This window comes from Astyanax mexicanus, chromosome 23, assembly GCF_023375975.1.
Source record: "Astyanax mexicanus isolate ESR-SI-001 chromosome 23, AstMex3_surface, whole genome shotgun sequence".
In the NCBI taxonomy this organism is placed as follows: Eukaryota; Metazoa; Chordata; class Actinopteri; order Characiformes; family Acestrorhamphidae; genus Astyanax; species Astyanax mexicanus.
This window is the reverse complement of record NC_064430.1, coordinates 16,381,782-16,407,224: the sequence shown is the minus strand read 5'-3', so window position 1 is coordinate 16,407,224 and position 25,443 is coordinate 16,381,782. Positions and strand designations below refer to the sequence as shown.

The 25,443-nt window shown below is 38.9% G+C and overlaps 1 protein-coding gene across 5 annotated transcripts in view; it reads right to left on the bottom strand.

Moving 5' to 3' along the window:
- Positions 1 to 1,862: 1,862 nt before the first annotated feature.
- The window catches only part of il1rapl1b (interleukin 1 receptor accessory protein-like 1b), a 614,338-nt gene continuing 590,757 nt past the window's right edge, over positions 1,863 to 25,443 (bottom strand). For 3 of the 5 annotated variants that reach the window (XM_049471050.1, XM_022668225.2, XM_022668227.2), the window contains 3 exons: positions 11,982 to 12,152; positions 9,068 to 9,112; positions 1,863 to 3,472 (listed from right to left, as the gene is read on the bottom strand). In XM_049471050.1, the coding sequence (XP_049327007.1) occupies positions 2,739 to 3,472; positions 9,068 to 9,112; positions 11,982 to 12,152 (950 nt within the window). In that variant the 3' untranslated portion in view covers positions 1,863 to 2,738. The remainder of the gene's footprint in view (positions 3,473 to 9,067; positions 9,113 to 11,981; positions 12,153 to 25,443) is intronic. The other 2 variants (XM_022668228.2, XM_022668230.2) reach the window with 1 other exon arrangement.

Here is a 25,443-nt window from a genome sequence, read left to right as displayed (position 1 = left end):
TGGCCTAGAAAAATAGAGATGGCATGGCAGTACGTTACTTACTAGAGGAAGTGAGTGCATATATCTGATGCAGTGCCGCTCTCACAAAAAAAGATCGGTGGCACCTTGTCATGGGACAGCAGGGAGGCACTGAAGAGGAGGTTAACAGGTTTTAATAATATGAAGCGAAAAAACAAACAAACAAAAAAGAGAATCAAATTATGAAGCAATTATTCAATTATTCCGAGTTATGGGTTCGGTTTAATGAGAAGCACTTGTGTCAGTCGTGAAATGTCTGTAAATATATATTTATATGTATATATATAGATATTTATATTATAAATCGAATACATATCTAGTTGCTATGCACACTCAGAAATGACACTGTCATCATGGGTAAGATAATCCTAAAAACACAAATATACTCTTTCCCCTTCCCCCAACCATGATTTAAGACTTTTTGACAGAAACATTAAAAATATTCTTGTTTTTTTTTGTTGTACCCCTTTCGAAATTAAAAGTAGGACATTATGCAAATAACTCACTCTACATCTCTCATTAGTGGAATGAAATGTGACTAAGTATGTCTTTCCAAGCAAATTCTTTTGTTACAAAAATATACTTCTTTCTTTTAAAATAATATACAGATTTTTTTTCTTATGATGAAAGTTTTCACTATCAAGCTAAACAGCAAAGCTGTTTTTTTTCTTTTTAATAGAAAGAATCTATTTCATGAAAGAGAGAGCAAGACATAGACCCTGTTCACACCTAGTCATTGTATGGTTCTTGAGATGTAATAGGATTGGATCTGAATAAGGTTAAACCACATTAAAATGCACCCAAAGTGTGAACGCACCCAAGACTCATTTGCTGTATTTTTTGCGTTGTAAGGCGCACTTAAAACCGTAAACTCCGCAGAAGTACAGCTTTATAAAGGAGTTTTAGTGAAGTTTCTCCAGCACCAAGGCTGGAGCAGTATTAGCATTAGCCACTAAACGCAGTGCTAGGTAAGTATATCAGATTGTTGTCTGTGTGTTTACCATGTTAAAACAAGCTACGTGGGGCGAAACGCTAGCTGATAGCACCCTGGGTCACAGGAACACTCAGGGTTCCTCTGTCAGGGAGCATTTACTAGCGCTAAGTGCTGATGCTAACCGCGGCTAGCGCTGCTGCTAACAGCACTGTTGAAAATATTGGAAATCTAAGCTTACTGTAAATAAACGGAAGCGCTTTACTCACCCAAATAAACAGGTTTTAGGAGAGAAGTCTGTTTAGATTAACATTCAGCATTTGTTTAACTTTGAAAGAAACTGTTTTTTTCCAATGTTCCTTACTATTGTTGCTTAAAATGCGCCTTATAATACGATGCACCTTATAGTCTAAAAAATACAGTAAACCAGATCCGAGATGCATTTGAGCCACAAGTTTTAGCAGTGTAAACACATCCAATGCTCGAAAACACATTTCATAACCACATAACAAAACCCCTCCAGTAATAATTGGTGTTTAACAAGCATTAATTGGCATCTTCCATCTCAAACAGCTTTAGTCAGATACAACAGATTTGACTAAGCAAGAGTACATTGAAATTGTGTGATTAAAATCTTACCATGATTCAATCCAGATTCTACTCACATTAGATGACCAGGTGTAAACAGGGCCATAGATAGAGATAGAGAAAGAGAGAGAGAAAGAGCAGAGACACTAGATCGTCATGGTGAGGTGTTTAGTTTCCTCTCTGGTGTCTTCTGCTTGGTCGTTCATTCAGGAAGAGGATTTGCTCCCAGGCCTCTGCACCTTTTGCATAATCGAGTTTTGTTCTATAGTCCTCTTAAAAGTTGAGAGATACCCATTGCTCATTCACCAAAAAAAAGAAAACCGAAAAAAAAAATCAAATAATTAAGAAGTAGTAACCCTACAACAACCCAAAGATGGCGCTCTCTCAAAGAAAACAACACAATGCCACGAATCCCATAATGTTAAAAAACAAAACCGATATTGTTTCAAACTACACTTGCAAACTACAAGTCAAGAGAAAAAGTACAACACTTCAGTCTTTATACCTTACAGAGCTCTCTTCAGTTATTTCATAAGGAATAATTATAATAATTATAATAATAATAATAATAAAAAAAAGGAAATCAAACTAGATATAAAAAATTTGGATGATAAAAAGAAGAGTAAAAGAACACAAAAATAGACCGTAACTGAAAAAATACCAATGCTACAAAGAAATCTCAAATATATGTACAAGACCCTGTATTCCTTGCAAGTGTCAAGAGTAAGTGCGAGTACGTGTGTTGTGTTGTGTGGTGTTGTTTGTTGTGTTTGTGTGTATGTGTGTGTGTGTGTGTGTGTGTGTGTGTGTGTTTGTTGCATGTATGTGTAGAGTGTATGTACATGTGCAGATGTGAAACACAATGGGTTCTCTAAATGAGTTTTTATATAGGCTTCTGCACCCACGCCTCTCAACTCTTTGACTAAAACGTGTTCTGCCTCAGGGATTCTGGATGCGTTCAGAACGTCTCCGAGTTCTCTCTCTGCGTGTGAGTGTTTGTTTCTTTTTTTTTTTAAATCCCTGTGAGCTCGGGTGCAAATTCGACAGCAGCAGTTGTCGCTTGTTTTGTCTCGTTTTTTTTTCTTTTCTTTTTATTTAGTAGTTTTTATTTCAGTTTTCTTTTTGTTCTGTCCTTTTTAACCCCCAGGGCCTCAAGAAACGGCAATAAAAACCAGTCCCTCCCCCTTGTCGGAAGATGACGTCACCAGATGACGCTGGAGATGCTGGTCTCCCTGGGCAGCAGCGGCAGCATGGCGTTGTTGGCGTGCTGCTCCTCCAGCTGCTGCTGCTGCTCGGACCGCTGGCTTTTGACCTGCGGCCGCTGGCCGTTGAGGAGAGTCATGGGGATGTTGCAGTAGGTGTGCTGGTTGCCCAGCGAGCTCAGGGGCGGAAGGGTGCCGGACGTGGGGACGTCGTACTCGTAGCTGCGGTAGTAGTGTTTCTGTCTGAGTGAGGTGTGGTAGCTGTTGTGGAAGGTGGAGCGCAGCTCGGGGTGCGTGGTGGCCATGGCCGTAGAGGTGGCCGCCGCCATGGAGATGGCCGAGACGGTCTGCAGCTCGCCGAACGGGCCCTGCTCGCTCACGTCCAGCACCTGCTCGTGGGACAGCACGCGCTCGGGCCGCTTGAAAGGCATCTCGTACTGCAGCCGCTTCCAGAACTTGGAGTCGAGCTTGCTGCTCTTGGGCCCGGGCCACTTGATGACGGTCAGCAGCTTGATGGTGTGCTTGAGCGCCTCCACCTCCTGGTAGTTCATGATGCCGCGCAGCTCGGCGCACTCGATCAAGATCACCTTGATCTCGCCGCTCACCAGCATGTTGCGGAGGCGCGTCTCCAGCTCGAAGATGCTCCAGCCCCGGCGCACCACGTAGTTGGGCGTCATGACGATGATGAGCCGCTTGCTCTGGTCCACGCAGCGGGCCACGTCTTCGATGTACGCTGAAGGACGGGCAGAGACGATGAATAGAGAGAAAAAGAGGGAGAAAGAAGATGATGGTAAAAATGAGAAACAACAAACAAAAAAAAAGGAACAGGTTACTTCTTCACTCACAGATGATCATCAACTCATGTAACAATATATCCAGCTCTGGAAAAAATAAAATACCTATTATAAATGATTTTCTTTGATTTTACCAAATCGAAAATCTCTGGAATATAATCAAGAGGAAGATGGATGATCACAAGCCACCACACCAAACTGAACATGATGCCAAGATGCATAAAAACTGTAATTAAAAGCCAGGGTTATTCCAACAAATATTGATTTCTAAACTCTTAAAACTTGAAAACTATGAATATAAACTTGTTTTCTTGCATTATTTGAAGTCTGAAAGTTCTGCTTTTTTTTTTTAATTTCAGCCATTTCTCATTTTCTGCAAATAAATGCTCTAAATGACAATATTTTTATTTAGAATCTGGGAAAAATGTTGTCCGTAGTTTATAGAATAAAACAACATTTTATTTAAACATAAACCTATAAATAGCAAAATCAGGGGAACTGATTCAAAAACTCTTTCAGAGCTGTATATTACTGAATTCAATACATATTTTATGTTGTGTCTGGTCAACTTGATTTCCTTAATACCCCTTGATCTTTTTCACATTTGTACCTTACAATCACAAATTTGTATGTATTTTATTTTTAAGATTTTAAGTGATAGACCACATCACTTCAGTTTCTGAATCAGTTTCTCTGATTTTGCTATTTATAGGTTTATGTTTGAGTTAAATGAACATTGTTGTTTTATTCTATAAACTACAGATGACACTTCTCTCAAATTCCAAATAAAATATTGTCATTTAGAGCTTTTAGAGCACAAAATAAGAAATGGCTGAAATAACAAAAAGATGAAGAGCTTTCAGACCTCAAATAATGCAAAGAAAACTAGTTTAATATTCATAAAGAGTTCAGAAATCAATGGTTTTCATGCATTCCTGGCATGTTCTCCTCCACCAGTCTTACACACTGCTTTTGGATAAGTTCAAACAGTTCAGCTTGGTTTGATGGCTTATGATCATCCATCTTCCTCTTGATTATATTCCAGTGGTTTTCAATTTGATAAAAATCAAATAAACTCATAATTTAAAAGTGATCTCTTATTTTATTACAGAGCTGTGGTTTAATTTAGTAAAATTAAGTGTAAACTAATGTAAACTGTAAATATAGATATACAGATACATATATACAATTAACGACATGCTGATAATGTTTGCACTATTCTTGTCTTATATCTTATTTTAAACAGAAAACTTTTAAACATCCATTTTGGTCCAGGTAGTTTTTTAAAGCATTTGGAAAGACTTCAAATGTATTAATTTGAGACATAATTTGACGGAAAAAAACAGCGAGTGAAACTGAAAAAACACACAAAATGTGGGACAAGACAAGACACAGAACACAACATCAAACAACAACAGCAGTGCCGGCAATCTCTAAAACCCTTATTTAACACACTCCACTGTTTAGCGCCGATTAAACCTCTCCACAAAAGCTGAGCGAGCTTGAGTCAACTGAAGCGCACCCAAAGACACCATTTCCGCCTTAATCAGAAACGGCAACAGCACTTTTAAACGCAGAACAAACACCGTCCCTTGCTATTAAGCTTTAAAAGGGAGAATTCGACTACAAAGCACAGCTCCTTGCCGCCGCTTTGGGTGTCCTTTTGTTGTGCTGCCTTTAGATCACTTCTGAACGTCTCGATACCGAAAAACAAAACTGCACCTTTGAAGTAGCTACTCTACACTTAACAGTCCTTATTGTGTCAGTTACGGGATAATTGGCAAATCAAAAGCTGCAGGACGCAGAAGCTCAGAAATGTAGACACACTCAAATAGAAACTAACACACTGTCCAAGCCTTTTGTGTCAGGTTTCAGGTGCTGATAGGATGCGCTCTGTCCAGAAAAAAGAAAAAAAAAATGTGTGCAAAAAAAGCTACCGTGCCCAGAACTGGTGTAGAATAAGCCAATAAGCCTAAAGTAGTATGGAGAGCAGCTTCCTTCCTGCAGGCTGCTGAAAATCCAACCCAACCCAAACCCAAAAATACTGTATACTGACATGCCAAAAGTCATGGGACAACAGTATAAAAATTGATCAGACTGTGATTAGACATTTTATATCAGGGGATACAACATCAGATTGGGTGGTGGATTAGAGGTTGATTCAAAGGCTCAATCCCATTTTACCCCTTGGCCCTACCACTTACTCCTACCCCACTGTTTTGTGCGTGCACGCCAAGAGGTAGGGGGTGTCCTGATTCTTGTTAGGTTGGAAGGGGAGGTTAGGGGAAGAGATAGGGCTTGTTAGCCCTTCATACTAAGAATTTTCAGATGCACACTTTAAACCAAGGGGTATGAGAATCACTGGTAAGATGGCGGAACAAGCGACCAAAGAAACCCACAACTGTAGCTAAAAAGTATTTTCCTTGTTAAATGTGACGATTATTACTATATTACTGTAGTTTAATGTGTTGTTTCAATTTTTTATGGCCGAATTCTTCAAAACAAGCTTAAAAAAGATCGCTAGTAGTTTGTCTCATTAGCTAACTAGCTAGCTAACTTTCCCGTTCCACCTTAAACTGAGCATTAGACTGCAGGGGCTGCAGCATTTAAGGTGGAACAGAAAAATAAAATAAAAGCTAATCAAAGCTAATTTCAGCTCCTCATTGCAAAGGAATTAAGGAATGGACAGTAATACTTAATATATGTACCACTCCCCCCTTTCTGAAGACATACAAAGCCCTAAAGTTAACTAGTTAACCAGCAGCTAGCGATTCTGATTATGTATCAAGTGCTTGAAAGGTTGTCCCAATTCTCTGTTCCAATGGGAAGGGGTACACTCGAAAAGAAGGGGTAGGGGTAAATGGTAGGGTTTAGGGGTGAAATGGGATTGGGCCTTAGGTCTGCAGGAAGGTAGGTCTCCACTTTCCCCTTGTTTGTATGCATATATGGTAAGATCATGAAAAATGCACCAGGATCAAGTGAAAAAATGACACTTGGCAGTGCAGCTGGATCTATATGATGCACTACAGTTGATTTACTACAGTTTTATCAGGCTGTTGTTGTTTTTTTTCCGCAATGGCACCAGTCATATCGTGGCTAAATGGAGTCGCAGGCCTTTAACACACGTTGAAAGAATATTTACCATCAGAATAACATCATTTCAGCAGAATAACAGTCTCTGAACCCTCTGAACCCTCAGAGCAGTAACCCCTATGGCACAGACTTTCAATGCTGTTGTTTTTCAGATTCTGTGTGAGTAGAATCACACCCCTGTAGAATAGTTGAGTACAAAAGAACCTGTTTTCTCTGTTGTCCTGAGCGTTTTGGCAGCTTCCCAGTTTTGACGGGTCTTTGAAATCCCCTCAGACAGAGCACAACTGGTGTTATGTCTTATGCACAGTTTTAGTGATTATCCAAAGTCTCATTAAACCACACATTCATATCAGATAAAATGCATAACGCATAATAAGTGCATACTGCTTTCTTACCCTGTGTTCACAATGGCAGGCAACATTGTCGCATATGGGTGTGTATTGGTGTGGTTAGCATGCTGGCTGATCCTGCTAGCAAGCCACTCCCACTAATTCTGCGGTTTAGGCTGTGGTACAGATAGAGGGCTGTCGCCAAAAATGTAGTTATTTACATTTTTTTCAAAGACAAATATAACAATATATACTATATAGCTCTGAAAAAATGAGAGACCACTTAAAATGATTAGTTTTAAGAGAAGGATGGATGATCACAAGCCACCGAACCAAGCTGAACTACTTGAATTTCTGCACCAGGAGTGGCATAAGGTTACCCAAAAGCAGTGTGCAAGACTGGTGGAGGAGAACATGCCAAGATGTATAAAAACTATGATTAAAAACCAGGGTTATTCCACCTAATATTGATTTCTGAACTTTTAAAACTTTATGATTATGAACTTGTTTTCTTTGCATTATTTGAGGTCTGAAAGCTCTGCATCGTTTTTGTTATTTTAGCCATTTCTCATTTTCTGCAAATAAATGCTCTAAATGACAATTTTATTTATTTTTTTCTAATTTGGGAGAAATGTTGTCTGTAGTTTATAGAACAAAACGTTTAAAATGTTCATTTTGCTGAAACATATACCTATAAATAGCAAAATCAAAGAAACTGATTCAGAAACTGAAGTGGTCTCTTAATTCTTTCCAGAGCTGTATATATTGAAAAGATTATTTTTGACTGATTAAAACAATTGATCTAATTATTTGTACAATTTGCTGTGACTACTTTGTAGTTTTCCTCCTAAACCTTGACAATTATCACAATGGGATTTTATTTTGATCCAAATATGTTTGTTTAATTATTTACTTTAAATCTGTGATCACAGATTGAACTATGTTAAAAAAAACAATATATACTGTATAATGAATAAGAAAAAAAAAATCACAAAACGACAAGGAAAGATTCTCCTTAAGGTTCAGATTGTTGAAGCCGAAGCCTTGAAGGGGGAAATAAAGGCTTCACACAAGCTGCTGTGTGTCTGTGTGTGTGTGTGTGTGTGTGTTGGGGGGTGGGGTGGTGGGGGGGGGGGGTTGTACGAGAGAACAAGGGTTGTGAGAGTTAGTTATGAGATTCCCTTCTGAACTCAACAGTAGCGACACTGTGTGTACATTGCTAAATAAACCACTTATGCATCACCAGATTGCGAAAAAGAGTGAATTAAGGGAGTGCATTGAGAAATTAATTTGCGTTAAAATAAAACATGCTTAAGTTTTCTGATTAATTGTTAACACGTTAAATGTTGAAAGCACTAATATAAATACAAATATTACAACAAACACATTTAAGATAGAGAGATGAGAGATAGAGCTGGCAAATTGGCTGCTAATATTAATGTGAGTTTTATTGCAGCCAAAGAGCAGAAGCTGGGGACCTCAGACTCCTGTGTCTATGATTGGGCCAATCATAACTCATTTGTATTAAGTTAAAGTAAGATTACATCTCAGATCTGTCACTCTGTTACCCTGTCACGACATTACATATGAATCAGCTGGTCAATTGTTGCTTCTGTCGCCTGCCAGTGTGAATGTACATGTATTCCACATCTATCCCAGAATACCATGCTAAAATTCTCATTTTCATTTCATTTTCCGTCCTTTTTTCATCTTCCTTTATCATCACTCACTCTCAGATCCTCACAGGCCGTTTTCTTTGCTTTCTCTGGCCCACAGCCTCCACTAGGCTTATCTGACACCAGCCTTACCAAAAGAGAACCAAGATCACAAAGAGAAGCCCCTGAGAACAGCCTGAACCAATGTCTGCTTTATAGTCCAGACCCTAAAGCTTCCACAGAGTCCCACACACATCCCTACTCGACTTTTACACACAAACGCCCGGCCACCTTCCCTCCATCTCACTCCATCTCCCTCCTTCCCTCGATACCCTCCCACCAGCAGGATTCAGAAAAAAGGCGCATAGTACGATATATAAATATATATAGAGAGAGAGAGATATAGAGATATAGATATAGATAGCTAACACAAGTGGTGAAGGCTGAGGAAGTGTACCTCTAAGGAGTCTCGTGTCATCCTGGAAATGATCATTGGTGAAACCTAAACATAAATATTTCAACATTCAAAGCGTGATCAGAAGATTCAGCAGCAGCAACTCATCAGTACAGTCATCAGTACAGGGACTTCCATAGAAAAAAAGAGAAACTGGCATGAACTATTCCATTTTGTCTGGCTGGTGATTCATCTTTAGACCTTGCTGATTGGCTTTGGAGTTCAAAAACGACCAGTTTACCCAGTTTAATGCGGGACTTGGCGCAGCAGGGATCACTTTTAAGCTTTTTTTAAGATCTTATTTACTGTTTTTTTTTTTTTTGAGCTATAAGGTGAACTTAAAATCTTTTTAATTTTCCCAAAAATCATCAGTGAACAGGAGCAGTAAAGCCACTCCACTAAAGTACAGCATTATACAGAAGTTACAGTGAAGTTTTTCTCCAGTACCAAGGCTGAAGCAGTATTAGCATTAGCTGCTAACCTTAGCACTAGCTCTTTCACCGTTCAGAGGTGAGTATATCAGGCTTCAGCCTACATGTTTGCCATGTTAAAACAAGCTTTGTGGGTCAAACCAATACCTGATGGTGCCCTGGCTTACCAGAGCGCTCAAGGTTCCTCAGTGTAACGACGCAAATCTAAGCTTACTTTAAATAAACAGAAGTGCTTTTTCACCCAAATAAAAGTTGTCTGGAGAGAAATCTGTGTAGATTACTGTGCGACACCCTTGTTCCTTACTATTGTTGCTATAAATGCGCCTTATAATCTGGTGTGCCTTATGAGTGAAAATATACCAGAAAATAAACGTACATTGATTGTGTGCTTTGTATTACGGAGCACATTATAGTCCATAAAATACGGTAGGTGTAATTTGGTTTGTTAAACAAACCAAAATACTTTGTGAAACATTTAGTTGCTCTTATCTGGGGTTAAGTTGTTAATAAATTCAGTGCACAGCTGTTAACTGAAACCTGAACATTCCAGGTGTGTCTACCTTAAACTATCTAAAATATAAAACATATTCCGATTGGATTAAACTGTTTTTAGTTTTTTAAAAAAATAATTATATTTGTTTTTCTTCATAGTTTGTATGACTTTAGTATTAATCTACAATGCAGAAGATCTATTCTGGTCAGTATTGTTTTTTTTTTAGATTTTGTCAGTGCAAATTAAGTGCCTTAGTAATTGTAATTGTAATTGTTTAATGCATTCTTCTTTAACTTTAATTATGGGTGAAAGCAGATGTCTGGTGTTCATTTTGTTTACAAATTATTCAGTAATAAAATGGATGCAATTTCTAAAGCAGACCCATATTACATAAAATGTGCCGATTCTATACAAATTGGCTCTAAAAACATACTGATTCATGCCTAACGTTAAAAAAAAAGGGTGAAAAAAAGCTTTTTAGCCCTGTGTGCGCCACTCGTCCCACATTAAAGACAACAAACAGTCCCCTGTGAGCAAACACACAGCACACCAACAGTGACAAAGGGATTTTAAAGCAAAGAGGGCATGATGGAAAATGTCGTAGGAAGCACAGCATGGCACAAATAAAGAAAAAAATCAAGTTGAGCAGAAATATAGCAGTGATTATCTCAAATAAACACAGCTCTTTTAAGTTCAGCGGCTGCGTAATCTTGTCAAAGAACCAAAACGATGATGCACTACTTGTTAAAACAAGCCTTGAGTGGCGATGATGAGAAGAGAGACGCCGCTGTTCAGTGCCGGGCTTTAGGATGAGGCACAGAGGCGTTTTTTAATGCTGATAGCTGACTGGCGTGAATGAAAAGCAGGTGGTGCGACGGAAGAATGGAGAAATTTCTAATGAGATCCTACAGCAAGTGAGGTGAACGCAGCGTAAGCTTGTAGAACCTGCTCCCAATTTGAGATTATAATGAGGGTTGGCACAATGGCTGAGGCTGGGGTTAGTGCACCACTACAATCAACACGACACACGAGACGAAATTAAAATGGAAACGAGAGACACGTGTACAATCACACCAACGACAGTGGCATACAAAAACAAACACGTGTGGATAGATACTGTACAAACATACACAAACATACACACACACAAATTGAATTAAAAGGATACACACACCCACACACATGCATAGTGAATGTGCACATAGAAAAATATACACACACATATGTAATCGCCAGTTTATTAGGTCGTACCTACACCCTACATTGTATTAACAGTATGTTATATACACTTCAAACTATCATCAGTGGTCTGAAGTGCTGCTACTATGATAAGGAGATCACAGGTTTGAATCCCACTCATGCAGCTTGCCATTAGCTGCCGGAGCCCTGTGAGAGCACAATTGGCCTCACTCTCTCTGGGTGCGTAGATGGCGCTCTTTCCCCTCCTCACTCCTAGGGTGATGTCCATCAGCAACCATGAACCATGAAAGTTTGACCTCAACTATTGCTGTAAAGTGTAGAGCGGTACGCTTGTGGTGAGAACGTGATCTGGTCTCGATCCAACCCAGCTATCAAATATACTTTTTTTTCCTTCTAATTGAGCTAAACTGCTGATCAGGCAAAGTTTAATCTGATGTATATTAGCCAGATAATATACTATGCTGCTCTGAACAAACACTGTCTCTGCTGCTCCATGCTGTTTACATGTGCAGTAATGTGCAGCATTCACTGTTCGCACTGTGGTCAGCACCAAGATGAGAGATGAGATAAGTTTGTTTTGTTTATATATATATATATATATATTGAGGAAGCCTCTACCATCAGTGGAAAAGGGCCAACATAAGATCATCAGATGTTATTTGGGTTGCGTGCACAGGTGCACAGGGTAGACACGCCTAATAAACTGGCATACACATAAATACATACATACATAAATAGATAACTACACAATATACTGAACGATGCACACAGCCTCATGTCCAGGTGAACTTACTTCCAGTAGGGATCAAATCCCTGTCAGGGATGAAGAGTTTATACCCATAATGCTTTTCCAGAACATCTGGGAGAATCTCCAGTGCAAAGCGCTCCTCCTCTCTGGTCTCCTGGCTCCACTGGTCTGGGTCCACTTTAGTGTAGGACAGGTATGCATCATAGTCCTTATTTTCTGCAAAACACACAAAAATATATATGTTTTTAATAGGCATATACTTCAAAGCATTAATAGAAAACTGGGAGTGTGTATGAAACTTAAAGGCTGACATAATGTTTTTTATATGTCTATAATTTGCTTTTTTGATTTATATTTATAGCATACATTCTCAATTTAAAATTTAAATCCCTTTTTGTGTAACTTTTTGTTTTAAACTGTAACATTTACCTTTTTCCATAATCCATAAATGTTCTTTAATTCAAACCCAAAATGGCAAATTTAGTCCAGATATAAAACATCTAGTAGACAGACCTGAATCAATGGTTCTGTTATTTAACTGCATTATCTTTTATAGGAAAAAATGCATTGATAAAATTCTAATGTATTAATTACTTCTTTATACATTTAAAGTTTATCAAAAATCAGATAAACTTAATTAAAACATAAAATATACAAATTTGCAAACCTACATATGAGTGGAGCATTACACACATACTGCTAATATATAATGCAGTATAAAATATAAAGTGGCTTGCCAATATATTTATACCACTTGACATTTTTCTCATTTCGGCACCTTACAACCACAAACGTAAACTCTGTTTTATTGAAATTTTAAATGATAGACCAACACAAAGTAGCACATAATTGTTACGCATTCTCCCATTTGAGCTGTGGATTTCTGCAGCTCCTCCAGAGTCACCATGGACCTCTTGGCTGCTTCTCTGACCAGTTCTGCTTTGCTTGCTTGATCTGTCAGTTTGGGTGGACGACCATGTCTTGGAAGGTTTGCAGTTGTAAAATATTTTTTTCCATTTTTAGATGATGGTTTGAACAGCGCTCCTTAGGATACTCAAAGCTCGGGTTTGTTTTTATAACCTAACTTCTCCACAAATGTATGTCTTGTTCTTGGTCTTCATAATGTTGTTTGTTCACTAGTGCACAGGTGTTTATATTTATACGGAGAGTAAATTACAAACAGCTGGACTCTTTTAAAGTGACTTTTGAAGGCAATGCTTTTGCATGTCACACTTTTTTTTCAGATTTTAATTTGAAGTATGTTTCATTTTCTTTTCACTTCACAATTATGTGCTACTTTGTGTTGGACTATCGCTTAAAAAATCTCAGTAAAATACATTTAAATGTGTGCTTGTAAGGTGACAACATGTGAAAAAGTTTAAGGGGGTATGAATACTACTGCAAGCCACTGTATATCCAACAAACAAATGGTCAAAATACAGTCAAAAATGCTGTTTTTTGGAAAATGATATGATGGTGAATAAATTTGTTGTGTCTGTGTAGAAATTGCAGTAAACTGAACAGTAAGCCACTGTAGCTCTGTGGAAAACAGCGGGGTAATCAAAAAGATTGGCAGAACACGCAAGACGTATTAGGCTTTCATATCCCAGGCCAGCTTTAGCTTCAGCTTCAGCTCCACTCGGCCCATTTACCATGATAAAGAAATCAGCATATCCAGGGGTGAGCACCTCTCGCTCACAAAAGGAGGCTAATGTTCATCGAACCAGAATCGCGTGGGCCATCGATCTCGGACCCTCTCCAAACAGCAGGCCATTTACCGCCAAGGCGACCTGTGGAAGTGCAGGGCCTGTAGGCTGACTCATCACACCGGGAGCGCCTGAGCGCAGCTTGTTCAAAACGAGCCGCTGGGGGAGACGCTGTGGGGGCTTATCGACAACAGTGGCCTCTCTGTCCGAGTCGGAACCAAACAAAGTGGATCAGTCTGCAGTTTCCCCTTAATAGTCAGGATCTTTTCCCACTTAGGTGAGGATAAACGACAACAGGCTTTATCACTATCAGTACTATCGTATTTTTCGGATTATAAGTCACACTTAAAATCCTTTCATTTTACCAAAAATCGCCAGTGTGCCTTATAATCCGGTGCACTCCATGTATAAATTTTACCAGTCAGGTATAGTAAGGAGCAGCAAAGCCACTTCACTGAAATACAGCGTTATAAAGGCTAATGCTGAGTTTTCAGTGAAGTTTCTCCAGCACTAAGGCTAGGAGCAGCAGCACTAGCATTAGCCACTAACCGCAGCGCTAGCTCTTTTGCAGTTCAATGGTGAGTTAATCAGACTGTTGTCCGGGTTTACATCCTGCTAGCGCTGCATTTAGCGGCTAATGTTAATTCTGCTGCATCCAGCCTTAGTGCTGGAGAAACTTCACTGAAAACTCAGCCTTAGACAAAATATTGGAAATCTAAGCTTACTGTAAATAAATGGAAGTGCTTTACTCACACAAATAAACGTTTTTCAGGGTAGAAAGTTGTGTAGATTAACATCCAGCACTTGTTTGTTCTTTAAAAGTCATTTGATTTTTTTTTAAGAATTACAGTTTTGTTTACTTAGGCTTTTCCCAGCTTCTCCATTAGAAGGAAAACATGGTGACACCCTTGTTCACTTCAATGTAGGCATCCTTACTAGTGTTGCGTAATTCGTCTTATAATCTGGTGCGCCTTATTGTAAGAAAAATATGCTATTTTTACAGCACAGCCTAGGAAAAGAAAAAAGTCTGGGAGGAATAACTAATGAAGAATGGATGCTTTGATTATATCTTGTCTCATATTGTGAGATGTCATACTCATGCTGTTATTACTGTTGATGCATTTGGCTAAAAAGTATTAATGCAGCAAATCTAAGCATTAGTCTATGAATGGTCATGTATGATATGGTGTACTCTACAGAAATGAAAGCTATGCTTCTGAAAGTTCTACAAGTAGACAGTAACAAGGAGGAACAGCAACCTCTATATTACCTATGGTGGGTTAAATACTGCAGAAAGCATGCTGAGGTGAGTTTAAACAGGGTTCACCCGTAAATCAACATTTATAATATCAAAGAAACTAGATGGCTATGTGATTAGGAGCTATTGTACACATATATATACGCGGGATCGAAGGAGAAGGCTGGGGTTTAAGGCCTTAATGCTACCTCCCTAAAATCTGTTTTTACAGGGAGGGATGTCTGCCTCCATCTCCAGGATGGTCCTGCCATTTACTCAGGGGGGAGGCTGTTTACTCTGTTCATGATGTTCTCATTAAAGTTTCGGGTTTTGCTATCCAAGGGTTCCAGTAGCTGACAGCTGGGTGTGTGTTCAGTCTTGCTGTAAAAAGGGCAGGTTATTCAGCCACATCTATTTCTTTGGTCTTTGGTTTCATTATTTTAACTTCATTTTCAAGCTTTTAAGCTTTTATTGCAGCTACAGTCATATCCTTCTGTGTTGTGCCTGAACTGGTGGAGTTCAGACATTTCTCTAGATATTTCTTCAAAGACATGAAGCAGACAAACTGGTCTATCAGAGGTTTTTTGTTTGTTTTACAGTAAGACTCAAGAAAGAAAAGTAAAAAAAAAGCTGAAAGCTAACCAGCTTCCATCTCTTCCGCTTGCTAACAGCATATTAAACTAAACAAGCTTTTTTTTACAGTGTTAAAACAATGCTAATCTGCTAAACAGCCAATAACAGCAGAGCGTATTTCTTTTCACAAGCCCTCTGCAAAAGAAAAATTTGAGTGTGTCCTTCTGAGGCGAAATAACAGGGTTGTAAATGGGTTTGTAAAAAGTCATTTGAGCATTTTTGCATAAAACACAGCCAAGGACTTATTAAGTTATGTTATGTTTGGTTTAGAGCTGCACGATATATTGTTTAAGCATTGCTGTCGCGATGTGCACATGCGCAATAGTGGCATCGCAGGATGTGCAATGTTACTTAAGGCAATTGAATCAAACAATCATGTTGCAGTGTTTTGATTCTTGACACCAGAAGTAGATACACAGCGTTGTCTATGTGTCTGTGTGAGGAACAGGCTGCTGCCTGAGAAGCGCAAGGGGGACAGGAGTAAACATGAGGTAACTGCATGGCCTTCATCCACATGGCTGGGCACGTGCTTGTAAACGCACGTGTCGAAAGCTGTGCACCTCAGTCCAGCACAGTTTTGCACAGATATTTCTATGTACAGCTAAATTTAAGCTTTTAATCCCAGAAAAACGCTCTTATTTACCTTTTAAAAAGCCATACAAATAAATGCCTGATTAAAGGTTGTTGTTTTGCTGTTTTCCTCGGGTTTTGGGTGCTCGGTGCTGATTTAGCTCTTAATGCATTGTTTAATATTGCAATATATATTGTTGTAAAAAGACAATTTGCAATGTACAATTTTTTAAGTATCGTGCAGCCATAGTTGGGTTTGGTTAGATTTGGTTTTGAAGTTTTGTTAATTTGCAATGTGTAAATAATAATCTGCAATAACCTGCAAAAACAGAATCTGTATCAATCAATACCTATTTCACTGATCAACTAAAGTATCAGTTGTGTCCTACACAAACACACACACAAACACACACAATTTCTCTCTCTCTCTCTCTCTCTTGAACAGACTAAGTAGACAAAGCAGGGAATGCCAAATTAAGCTGAAGAAGGATACAACAGCTCTTCAGCTCCTAAGCTCTTCAGGGAGAGAGAACACAAGACACTAATGCTCCCTCAGGAGAGCTCATTACAAAACAGATCACTACTGTCTCTCTGACTCTTCCCTACATCCTCTTTATTCCCCTCGCCCCTACCTCACATTCCTTCCTCTCTTTATCTACCCCAATTTCTTTTAAAAAATGTACCCCATTTTCTCCCCAATTTAGGAGGTTCATTACCCAATTCATTTAAACTCTCCCTCTATCACAAGTAATGTTCCTAACATTAGAAGGTTGAAGACCAGCACATGCTTCATCTGATACGTGTGAAGTCAGCCCCACCAGCTCTTTTCAAACTGAAAAGGAAAAAAATATCAAAACCAATCTAGCCCTATGTGAAAAAGGAGTGGCCTGGCCAACCAAAATTATTCCAAAAGGGCATGGACAACTCATTCAGGAGGTCACAAAAGAACCCAGAACAACATTTAAAGAATTTAGGTCTCCCTGCCTCAGTTAAGGTCAATGTTAATGATTTAATATTAAGCAACAGACTGGTGAAAATGGTCTCCATGGGAGAGTTCTAGTAAACGTAAAACATGGGGGTGGTAGTGTGATGGTCTGGGGCTGCATTGCTGCTTCAGGGCCTGGACGACTTGCTGTAATAGATGGAACCAGGAATTCTGCTGTTTACCAGACAATTCTGAAGGAGAATGTCCAGCCATCTGTTCGTGACCTCAAGCTCAGGTGTACTTGGGTTCTGCAGCAGGACAATGAGCAGCCTAGTCAAAGTCTGATTGAATTCAGTAAAGAAGAGTGGGCCAAAATTCCTCCACAGAGATGTAAAAGACTTGTTGCTAGTTATCAGTAAAGCTTGATTGCAGTTGTTGCCGCCAAGGGTGGCACAAACAAGTTATTAGGTTTAGGGGGCAAACACTTTTTCACACAGGGGTAGATAGTTTGTATGGTTTGGATAGTCTTTTAAATAAATGTATCATTTAAAAAGTGTTTGTTAAATTTACTCATGTTGACTTTTTCTGATATTAAAGTTTATTTCATAGTTGAAAAAATATCAGTATGACAAAAAAGCAAAAACAAAAGAAATATGTATAGGGAAGCATGCCACTGTAGATCTGAAAGCATCCTGTTCAAAGTAATAGTTAGTGGAGGTTAAATTTTACAGTAAACATGTTTCTCATGTAAACCACAGTACATCAGTTTCTCGGGGGGGGTCTATGACCCTTCATCCCTCTCCATCCTTTAACTCCCACTCTTTTTGTCCCAAACTTCCCCTCTGTCTCACCCCCTTCATTTTCATTTTCTCCTTCTCTCTCTAACCCTTTCCCTCTCTTTTTTTCTCCCACTCATAATTATCTTGCAGAAAAGCCTAATTCAGCCCCATCCCTCACCTTCCACCGGCTGGAGAGGAGGCGTCTGACGGGAGATGACGAAGAGAGAGAGAGAGAGAGAGAGAGAGAGAGAGAGAGAACAAGGAGAGGAAAGGAGGGTGAGCAATCTTCTTTTAAGTGCACTGCTCTAGCTCTCATTCTGATTAAAGTAAACCTTGAGCTCACTTATAGGCAGAGATGGATGAAGGCAGTCTGCACACACTTTCTGAATAAGTTAATCAGCTTGTTATAAACGGCACAACAGTAGACTTTTGCCATTATCCGACTCAAATATTCAGACAGATCCATTCTGTATGGATCTGAGTTAAATCAATGGTTTGGCCATTTTATTCATGCTCCACTTGCGACATTCAGGGCCTTATTTTAGTGTTCTTTAGGTGACTGTCAATTGTGTGTCCGTCTGTCTTTGCTATCGTAATGACAGGAAAAGTACACCTTGTTCAAATTGAATTGCGTGAAAGGGATGTACTATTTGTTTTTGTTTTGTGCGTAACAGGCCATAAACTAATCAGCGTGACACGTGTCATTCCCTTTAAGAGCCAGGTAAGCTCTGACTTTGGCAGATTGATATTTTAAAGGGGTAGCGCTTCTGTGCTTCTCAGCAGAGAAAACTGACCTGTGCGTTCATGCTGTGAAGGTGTGCAAGCAGGTCATTTACAGGAACAGCAATGTTATTTTGTTTTGCATTCTGTTTATTATTGATGTAAATGTTGGGTCTGTGCACTTTTGCAAATAATTGTGCGTGTGTATGTAACGAGTGGGGTTTACACGCATTGACGGCCTGCGGAGCGTCTGCATCACCAAGATAGCAATAAACGTCTGACTGTTGACTGTTTTCTAGGTTCTAATCAGTCAGTGGCACACCTGTGTTTTCGGTTGCCAAGATAGCAAAACAGCAGAAATTGACCTGAATACGCCTCACTTCCATACATTATACCACAGTTAGATGCGACCCTGCAATTTGATTGGCTGTGAGGCATTCTGTAAATGATGTTATCTTCTCTTCTTCTTCCACTATAAAAACTTGCGTCTTAAGGAGAACAATTATCATTTGCAATTAATCACAGAATATTGTCGTGATTAATTAAAAAGATTATTAAATTAATACTTTTTTGTAGATTGACACTTTATTTACATTTTTAATACTTTCTCAATCTTTTTAAAGTTTTGTAGGGCTTTATTTTTTGGTGTATTTATAGCCTAAAGTGTTTTACTTTTTTTAATGTAGCGAAGTTACTGCTACGTAAAGCAGTTAGTTATTTTACTTCTTATTTAACACAAGGTACAAATCCCACCCACAGAGATGTTGGACAGAGTTGTCCACGCTACAAAGCGACCATTTTTGCAGTTTGCTTGCAAGTCACTGCCAGACGGAAACCATGCCATATGAGCATACATGAAGGTGCTGTCAATTGCACATGCCAAAGTAAAAAAACAAAACAAAAAAACTAACTAAACACACACACACACACACACACAATCTGTCATATCTCGAAATGAGAACTCCAACTTTTCTCAAGCTTCTCCTCCTGAGTTTAGCAGCACCATTCTTTGCCTAGCGGTGCAGATTGCTGTGGAGCGCAGCAGCATAGAAGCACACAGGCATACGGCACGGGGCAGGTGCACCCCATATGCTGCCGTAATGGCTCATTTCAGGCTACAGACAGAACCATCACTCTCTTTCACTCTTCTATCACTCTTTACTCGTTTCCTAGCCGTTGTCCCTCTTCCCGAAACACTCCTTCTCCATTTCAACACGTCTTTATCTCTGCCTCAATATATCTGCCTTTTTTAGCGCCCGTATTTCCACTTTCCCCGACCGGGTAGACTGATTGCTTCTGTACGGTGGGTTATGATGGGATTGAGCTTGGGGTTAGGCATAGTTATGAAGTTAGGGGTCATGTTTAAAAGGTAGGGGTTTGGCCTTGTGTTCACGGCAGCAGAACAAACGCTTCCCGTGTGAGTTGAAAGGAGTTTATGTGCTGTGCAGTGCGAGTGGGTGGTTCTGCGAAGGAGTTCCAACGGAAAAAAAAAGAAATTAAATGAAAGTGAAAGAAAATAGATGTTTTTTGACATATTATCTAACATTTTGCGAGACTGTAAGGGTCATTTTAAGAAACTGGCCATCGGCAGTGGTTTGTAGCTTGTAGCTAGAGGATTGCTTTTTCCAGGTAACATGGTGTGGGGCAACATCTGTTCCTTGCATGCTATCCACTGGAGTTCCACAAGGCTCAGTGCTTGGTCCTCTTCTTTTCTCACTCTATGCTTTCGTTCTCGCTCTCTGGGTGAAATAATAACTCAACCGCAGCAAGACTGACCTACTGTTCATCCCAGGAACTACAGGTCTTCACCACAATCTCACCATCCTCTTTGAGAACTCACTGGTCACTCCATCGGCAGAAGCGCATAGCATTGACTTCTACTGACTTCCAGTGTCCTCACAGCTCCATAGGCCAAGATATCAATAGATCAGTTGAAAGTGAGACAGTATGACCTTTCATCTCAGTGGAAAAACAGTACTTGCTTTTAGAGCGCAGAACTGCAGAGTGACTATTTAAAATGGTAGTGTTAAATGGGATTGTGTAGCTAGGCTCAAAAAAGTGTTCTATTCTAATCATAAATGTACCTCAGCAGTGCTATTATAATCAAGCAATAATACACAAAGAAAGTGCTATAACTTTTCTGCCATTTCATTCAAAATTGTGGAAATCTAAGCTTACTGTAAATAAACATAAGACCTTTACTCACCCAAATAAACGGTTTTCAGGAGAGAAATATGTGTAGATTAAAGTCTTGTGCGTAAAGTCAGTGCTTGTTTGACTTTGAAAGAAATTAAAGTTTTGTTTACTTCTGCGCCCCCCAGCGGCAAGACCTGCAGAATTACAAGGGTCCCCTATTTCAGCCACCTTACATTCAGCCTAAAATACACTATATTAACCCCTTAACGCCTGAATTAATGTAGCTGTATATGAAAAAATGTTTCATGTGTGTTTTACCTTTAAGTAGATAGTAAATATTGTTGAGATTATTAATTTCACTTTTGCACAAAAATAAATAGAAATTTTGGTATGTTGCAAATTTGCAACAACAGGCAATATGGTCTATTTGGGGTAAATTTGGTATGTTGCAAATTTGCTACAGCAGACATAATGGTCCATACTAAGATAACAATAACAGAGTAATATAACAGTGAAAAATCAATGTTTTATTTATGCACCCAACAGCAGACATTCAATAATAAATAACACCAATTACTGTCACCAACACAATATACACAAATATTACAGGAAACATTTCATTAATTTGAATTCTAGATTCATTTGAATTGTAAATTGTCAAAGGTTCCTAGGTCCGTGGCGAATATGCACTAACAGGCATTGGGGGAATGCAGGCGCTATCTTGGCAGGTTGATTGAATCAAACGGTTAGTCGCATATTTGCAACAACAGGCGTTAAGGGGTTAAGCCTTTATTTTAATAAAAACAACTCTTAACCTGATATTGGTGGCTGATGATGTGTGTATTAATGCATATTTTCAAATCACTGGGCTTAATTATTTGTGGGACCGCGTCTTTGCCTGTGCCTATTGGAGACATGGCGTTTATTCACTGTGCCCATGGGATCCAGCGTCCCCCAGTGGTGTATAATCAGATTTGGTTTGTATTTAATTTGTAAGCGCTGCATTGTTGCTATATGTGGCGGAGTAATACATGAAAAGCTTTGGTTAGAGTTAGTTCATTACTAGCTAATAATGGCACTCATAGTATGACTCTCAGTCAATCACATTGCAGGGTCGGAACTAACTGTGGTATAATCATACATTTACATTTCCACTTTTTGGTGGAAATGCGGCAAACCAGTTCAAAATAAGGTTCACGAACCAGAGCAGTTCTAAAAACGTTATGAAACATTCAGAAAACCTTCTACTAAACAAAAATTGTCAGCTGGGGTGACACTTCGTCTACAAACATTCAGAAATTAAATGATCCATCTATCTGGCCAGTGGTCAACCTCATTCACTCACTCACTAGATAGCACATCACAACTTACACAGGAGTAGGCATTCCTAAGCAATTCCTAAGCAAGTCAATATACATTTCAGTAACTATTAAATAATAGTTTTAGTGTACTTATTTGTATTACACTCTTGCTGTTTTACACTTTTTTTATGTAAGTAAAATTTCAGTGGTAGAGAAAAATTATACCCTACTGGTTTCTCTACCCTATTTTAAGGAGAAGTGAATCACTCTGCTGTGAAGGAGAGAGAGGCAAACAACGTGAGAGCGAAAGTGAACAAAAGAGAAAAATATAAACTATAAATGACAAAAAAAAACATAAAGATCGGATGAGCAAGAGAGGGCTGAAATTCGAAGGAGGAATAATCAATTTTGCCTTCCCGCCAGGCCTCCCTCCATCACTGAGCTGCGAAGGAGCTGAGATCACCAGCTCTCTGAACACACAAGCAGCACCTCTACCCCTCAGCTACCCACACACACACACACACACACACACACTCACACTCGCCACGCCGGCCTGCAGCTCTGACGCATCCACGCCCATCACGCCTACAGACACCAGGCTGAACTTGTGAACCAGTGATGAATATGATGTGGGATATTTATGCACTCTGCTGTGGAACTGCGGGCTGCATGTCTGAACAGTGGTTAGCACAGAGGGGGCGGTGCACCACGGTCACAGCAAAAGATGCCCACCAGAGCAGCATCTGCGCATCTGCTACCTTTTTACTAGAATTCTTGGAATTCTATTTATTCATGTTCTATTTGTTCACATTCACCTTCACATTCCTACTTTCCCGTGACCTTTAAAGCCTCATTGAACATATATTATATTAAAAATGATTATGTTTTTAAAGTAAAATGTTATTTTACTTATTATGCTAAAGTAATGGAAGTAAAGAAAAAAAGCTGAAAATAGAATAAAGAACACTAAAAAACTAAAAGCTAAATTCAACCAAATGTAGAAGCCAATCCTCACTTCTTAAAAGATCCAAAAGTAATCTCGTCACAAAGTAATGAGAAATTATCTTAAAACCATGACTTAGTATTTCAAAATGGTGACTTAGCAAGTAATGAGACAGTATATCCTAAAATTATGTATAAGCATCTTAAAACAATGATATGAATCTTAAAATGATAACATAGCATCTAAACATTATGACTTAGTATCTTAAAATGATGACTTAGCATCTTAAAGTAATGAGACACTATTACAAAATAATGAGATATCTTAAAATGATGTCTTAGCATCTCAAAATGATGTCTTAGCATCTCAAAATGATGACTTAGCATCTCAAAGATATATGTCTATAATATATATCTATATTTATCTATAATAGGCAATAGAAAACATTTTGACAAAATAAACCAGGCCTATATTGAACTACTTGTTTATGTACTGTATATAATGCACATGAAAATGCATATCAATCATATTTATAAATTATTAATAGGTTTTAGTTGCTTGTGTTTTTGTAAACTTTTTGCAAAGCATTGTTTTGGCAAAGCTAATTAGAGACATGACATCTACAGGAATTCTGGTGGTAGTGGTGGTGCCAGTATGAAAAGTTCATATGCCAAGAAACTGGCATTAATCCATGCATATGTTCATACGATGTTCATGCTACATGTATGACCCTTTCCATATGAGATGTGTATAACATATATAATATTTTATAAATGAGGCTCCAGTCACAGGTTACCTCAGAGTGTAGCTGTGGATGTAAATGTCAGGTTAATAAAGCTATACCCTTTCTAAAAAAAAAAAAAAACATTCTACTGTTGTTAATAATAATTGCAGGCATGTTGGAGTAGGCTTGTACTATGCAAATGGGATCAAGCTGTTTTTGCAAAGCGGTCCCTAGTCGTGCTCTTCATTATTAGCTCTGTTAGCATTTTTCAGTGAACTATTCCATTAATCTTTTCCGAGCAGGTGATTCGGAAAATATATCAACGTTCACAATGCTGCAGCATCTGTTTTTTACCCCACATCAGGTCCTTTCTTTTCTAAACAGATCTTTGCATACTATTCAGGAAGAAGATTAATTAAATGCGCGGAGATTGATGCTCCTGTACTCCGCATTGTTGCGATTTAACAAACAGAAACGAACCAGAATAAAAGGGCGTTTGAGGCGGCGGTATGGACACTATCCAGCACGCTCTGGCATTCTCAGTCTCAGGCCTCAAACCACTTCAAAAGGAAGTGAGGTCCTGTGGGTCCTGGCTGGCACACTTCTGCTCGGTTCTCTTTGAAAACAATGTCTTTTTTATGAAATATAAAAAAAAAAAACACTCTTGTTTCAATCTTTAGTGAACAAACCTCAGACTCTGAGGATCTGAATTTAAATTATAAAACAAACTCCAGAGCTTTTGATGCATATTAATTAGTTTAGTTCATCACTAGGACTGCAATATATTGCCACAAGTATTCGCTCACCCATTCAAAATGTATTGAACTCAGGCTCCAATTACTTTCATGGCCACAGGTGTTTAATAAAACCAAACATATAGTCATGCTTAACCCAGACTGATGCTAAAAACATTAAGAGCTCAGAGAACTCCAGTATGATGAAGTGTTAGGATGCAGCACCTGTGCAACAAGTCCAATTGTGAAATTTTCTCTTCAACACTACTAAAAAATATTCCACAGCCAACTGTCAGTGATATTATAACAGTCATTGGAAGCAACTGGGGACAAAATCTATGTAGAAGAATTAGTGGCAAATTTAAAAGCAAACACTACAGTGGATAAATTTTTTTAAAATGTAAACCACAAAATGCATTGTTTTTCTACATTATCATGGCATGAATATGTGCCAAAATATTTTTTTTAAAAACCAAACACTGAATTTGTGTCAGAATTGCACTTACAGTGCAATCAGCTTAACGGAATTGTATTCCACTGTGTGCATTTCATCTCAGAACAGTGCAGAATTTGTGCCAGAGAACCAGAGAAAATGTCTCAACAGGATAAAAAAGGAAATAAACACTGTAATTCTATAAATCATAGCTGGCACAGTTACAGGCAACTGCATGCTTTTCAGAGTTGAGTAGATTTTAACACAGGCTCGGTACTCATGCTTGGGGCTTTTTCACACTGGGCACTTTCTTCACGGCTTCGGTATGTTTGGTCCAGTGTGAACTCTGCTTTTGAGCCATCTACCCACCCAGAGAGAGCAAGGCCAATTGTGCTCTCTTAGGGCTCCGGCAACTGATGGCAAGCTACATGAACGGGATTCGAACCGGCGCTGCACGGTTCCGATACATCAGCTCACAGGCGCCTTGTGCTGATCGACATCACCCAAATGTTTTTTAGTCATTTAGTGCGTTAAATGAAATCCAGTGCAATCCATATCAAATGTCATATGCACACATATCCCTATGCATATCACTGCCTCATCTGCTCTCCTTTTGTTAACAGAGCACTATGCAATGCAGTGGTACTGTACGAACTGAAAGCAAGC